Source organism: Wasmannia auropunctata, unplaced genomic scaffold (genome assembly GCF_000956235.1).
Source record: "Wasmannia auropunctata unplaced genomic scaffold, wasmannia.A_1.0 LD272349.1, whole genome shotgun sequence".
Lineage (NCBI taxonomy): Eukaryota > Metazoa > Arthropoda > Insecta > Hymenoptera > Formicidae > Wasmannia > Wasmannia auropunctata.
Window position 1 is genome coordinate 1 of NW_012090541.1, and position 1,780 is coordinate 1,780.

The window sequence follows — 1,780 nt, forward strand, 5'->3', positions numbered from 1 at the left end:
GCTCTCTGTAAAGTATTTTAAGCTTAAAAGTATAATTTTCTTAATAAATATTATATTATGTAATCAAATTATATTTTATCATTGCAGGATGAAGTAATACTAGAAATATTGAAAAACTTAGATGTGACGTCATTAAGTCGCATGAGCAGAGTCAATAAACGCTTCAATAATTTATCACGCGAACCAGCTCTGCTGTACAAATGTTTGAATTTACGAAATATACACCTAACATATATGCATAAAAATCTCCGTCAGTTATTTGATTATTTTGCACCGAGATGTAAACATTATTTACTACAGTTGGATCTGGCATATTGTCATTTTTTTGCTCCGGAGTTTAGGGAATTTATAAAAACTTGCTGCAGACATTTAACACACCTACGATTAAGTCACTGCAGTTATGTCTTTGATTCTGAATTACGTGATATTTCAGAGATATGCAAAAATTTGAAAGGTACGTACATACATAACTCTGTAATTGTTATGATTACTGGTAAATTAAACATAATTATAATGTTATACATATATTTTTTAGAATTGGATCTAAATTATTGTAATCACATAAGTAACAAAGGTATTTCACACCTCAAAAATTTACAGTTTTTGGAAAGTTTACAACTTGCACATTTAATGAGAATTGAAACTAGGACTTTATGTGATGTACTACAGAAAAATCGACAGATGCGTGATTTAAATTTAGCAAATACGCGTTTAAATATAAATAAAGTCGCTATAGAATTAAAAAATTGTCTCAATTTGGAAAGATTAAATTTAACGGGAAGCTCTTTTACATCGCAAGGGATTTATGCTCTTGCCAATTGTAAGAATCTGAAAGAAATAAATTTTTGTAGGTACGTATGTGAAAGTGTTTTTTTTTAAATATAAATTATCGTATTCTTTTTTGAAATTTTTATGCTCATCTTTTTTTCAAGCAGTTGCTATAATCGTATGTATGACTCTTGTTTACAGATGCTGGAAAATGGATTACAATGACCGGGGTGGTGCCTTCAGTAGATTGTTTTCCTCTTGTCAACGCCTGGAAAAAGTCGACTTGAGCTATTTTGAACAGTTTAAACGTATCACTAAGCGTGATTTGGAAACACTAGCGTTGTGTAAAAATTTAAAATCCTTAAACTTGATGAGCTTGGATTCTGTGACACCTGCTATATGTTTCCAACTTTTTACAAATTGCACTAAATTGAACGAAATCGATCTTAGTTTTTGTAAAAATATTAGTCAAAGCTTGGTTGACCAGTGGAACGAAATATACAATGAAATAATTGTGTATAAATTTTCACACAGGCAACTTCGGTGAAAAAGTTTCTCTGAATTTCTCTGAAAGACTAAAATTTATTTTTCCTGAAAATGTTCGTTACTTCGGATACATTGCAGAGTTTTCAGAGAATTTTTTAGTATAATTTCAGAGACTTATCAAAATATTTTAGTGATTCACGCAAAAAAAAGATTAACCAATATAGCTAAAATATAACTATGGCAGCTAAGATGTGTACTTAAAATAGGGACAGCTAGTATATCGTTGTTGCTGAATCTAAATTTATTAGTTATTAAAATGTAGGTGCTGCAGCAAAAAACATTTGCTGCTAGAATCAAATGACGTTTAGTTAATCCTGTTGAGGAATATTTAGCAAAACTTTTAAAGTTTTCAGCAAAGTTATTCAATCCGTGTGCCACTTTCTTACCTACTCCTGTTAAAGTACGCTTTTATTTTAGCTAATAAAATTGTATCTCACAACAAATATATTTTATCAGATCGGAAGAG

General features: G+C 30.0%; 1 protein-coding gene across 1 annotated transcript; it reads left to right on the forward strand.

Moving 5' to 3' along the window:
• Positions 1 to 93: 93 nt before the first annotated feature.
• On the forward strand, positions 94 to 1,698 carry LOC105462043 (F-box/LRR-repeat protein 4-like). Its single transcript, XM_011708567.1, has 3 exons — positions 94 to 454; positions 536 to 851; positions 970 to 1,698. The coding sequence occupies exons 1-3, from the start codon at positions 142 to 144 to the stop codon at positions 1,313 to 1,315; spliced, it is 975 nt and encodes a 324-aa protein (XP_011706869.1). The 5' UTR covers positions 94 to 141; the 3' UTR covers positions 1,316 to 1,698.
• Positions 1,699 to 1,780: the final 82 nt, after the last annotated feature.

Coding starts and splice junctions, on each gene's coding strand:
- LOC105462043 (XM_011708567.1), top strand. CDS start 142: ATGAGCAGAGTCAATAAACGCTTCAATAATTTATCACGCGAACCAGCT. Junction 455..535: donor GATATGCAAAAATTTGAAAG/GTACGTACATAC, acceptor TATATTTTTTAG/AATTGGATCTAAATTATTGT. Junction 852..969: donor AAAGAAATAAATTTTTGTAG/GTACGTATGTGA, acceptor TCTTGTTTACAG/ATGCTGGAAAATGGATTACA.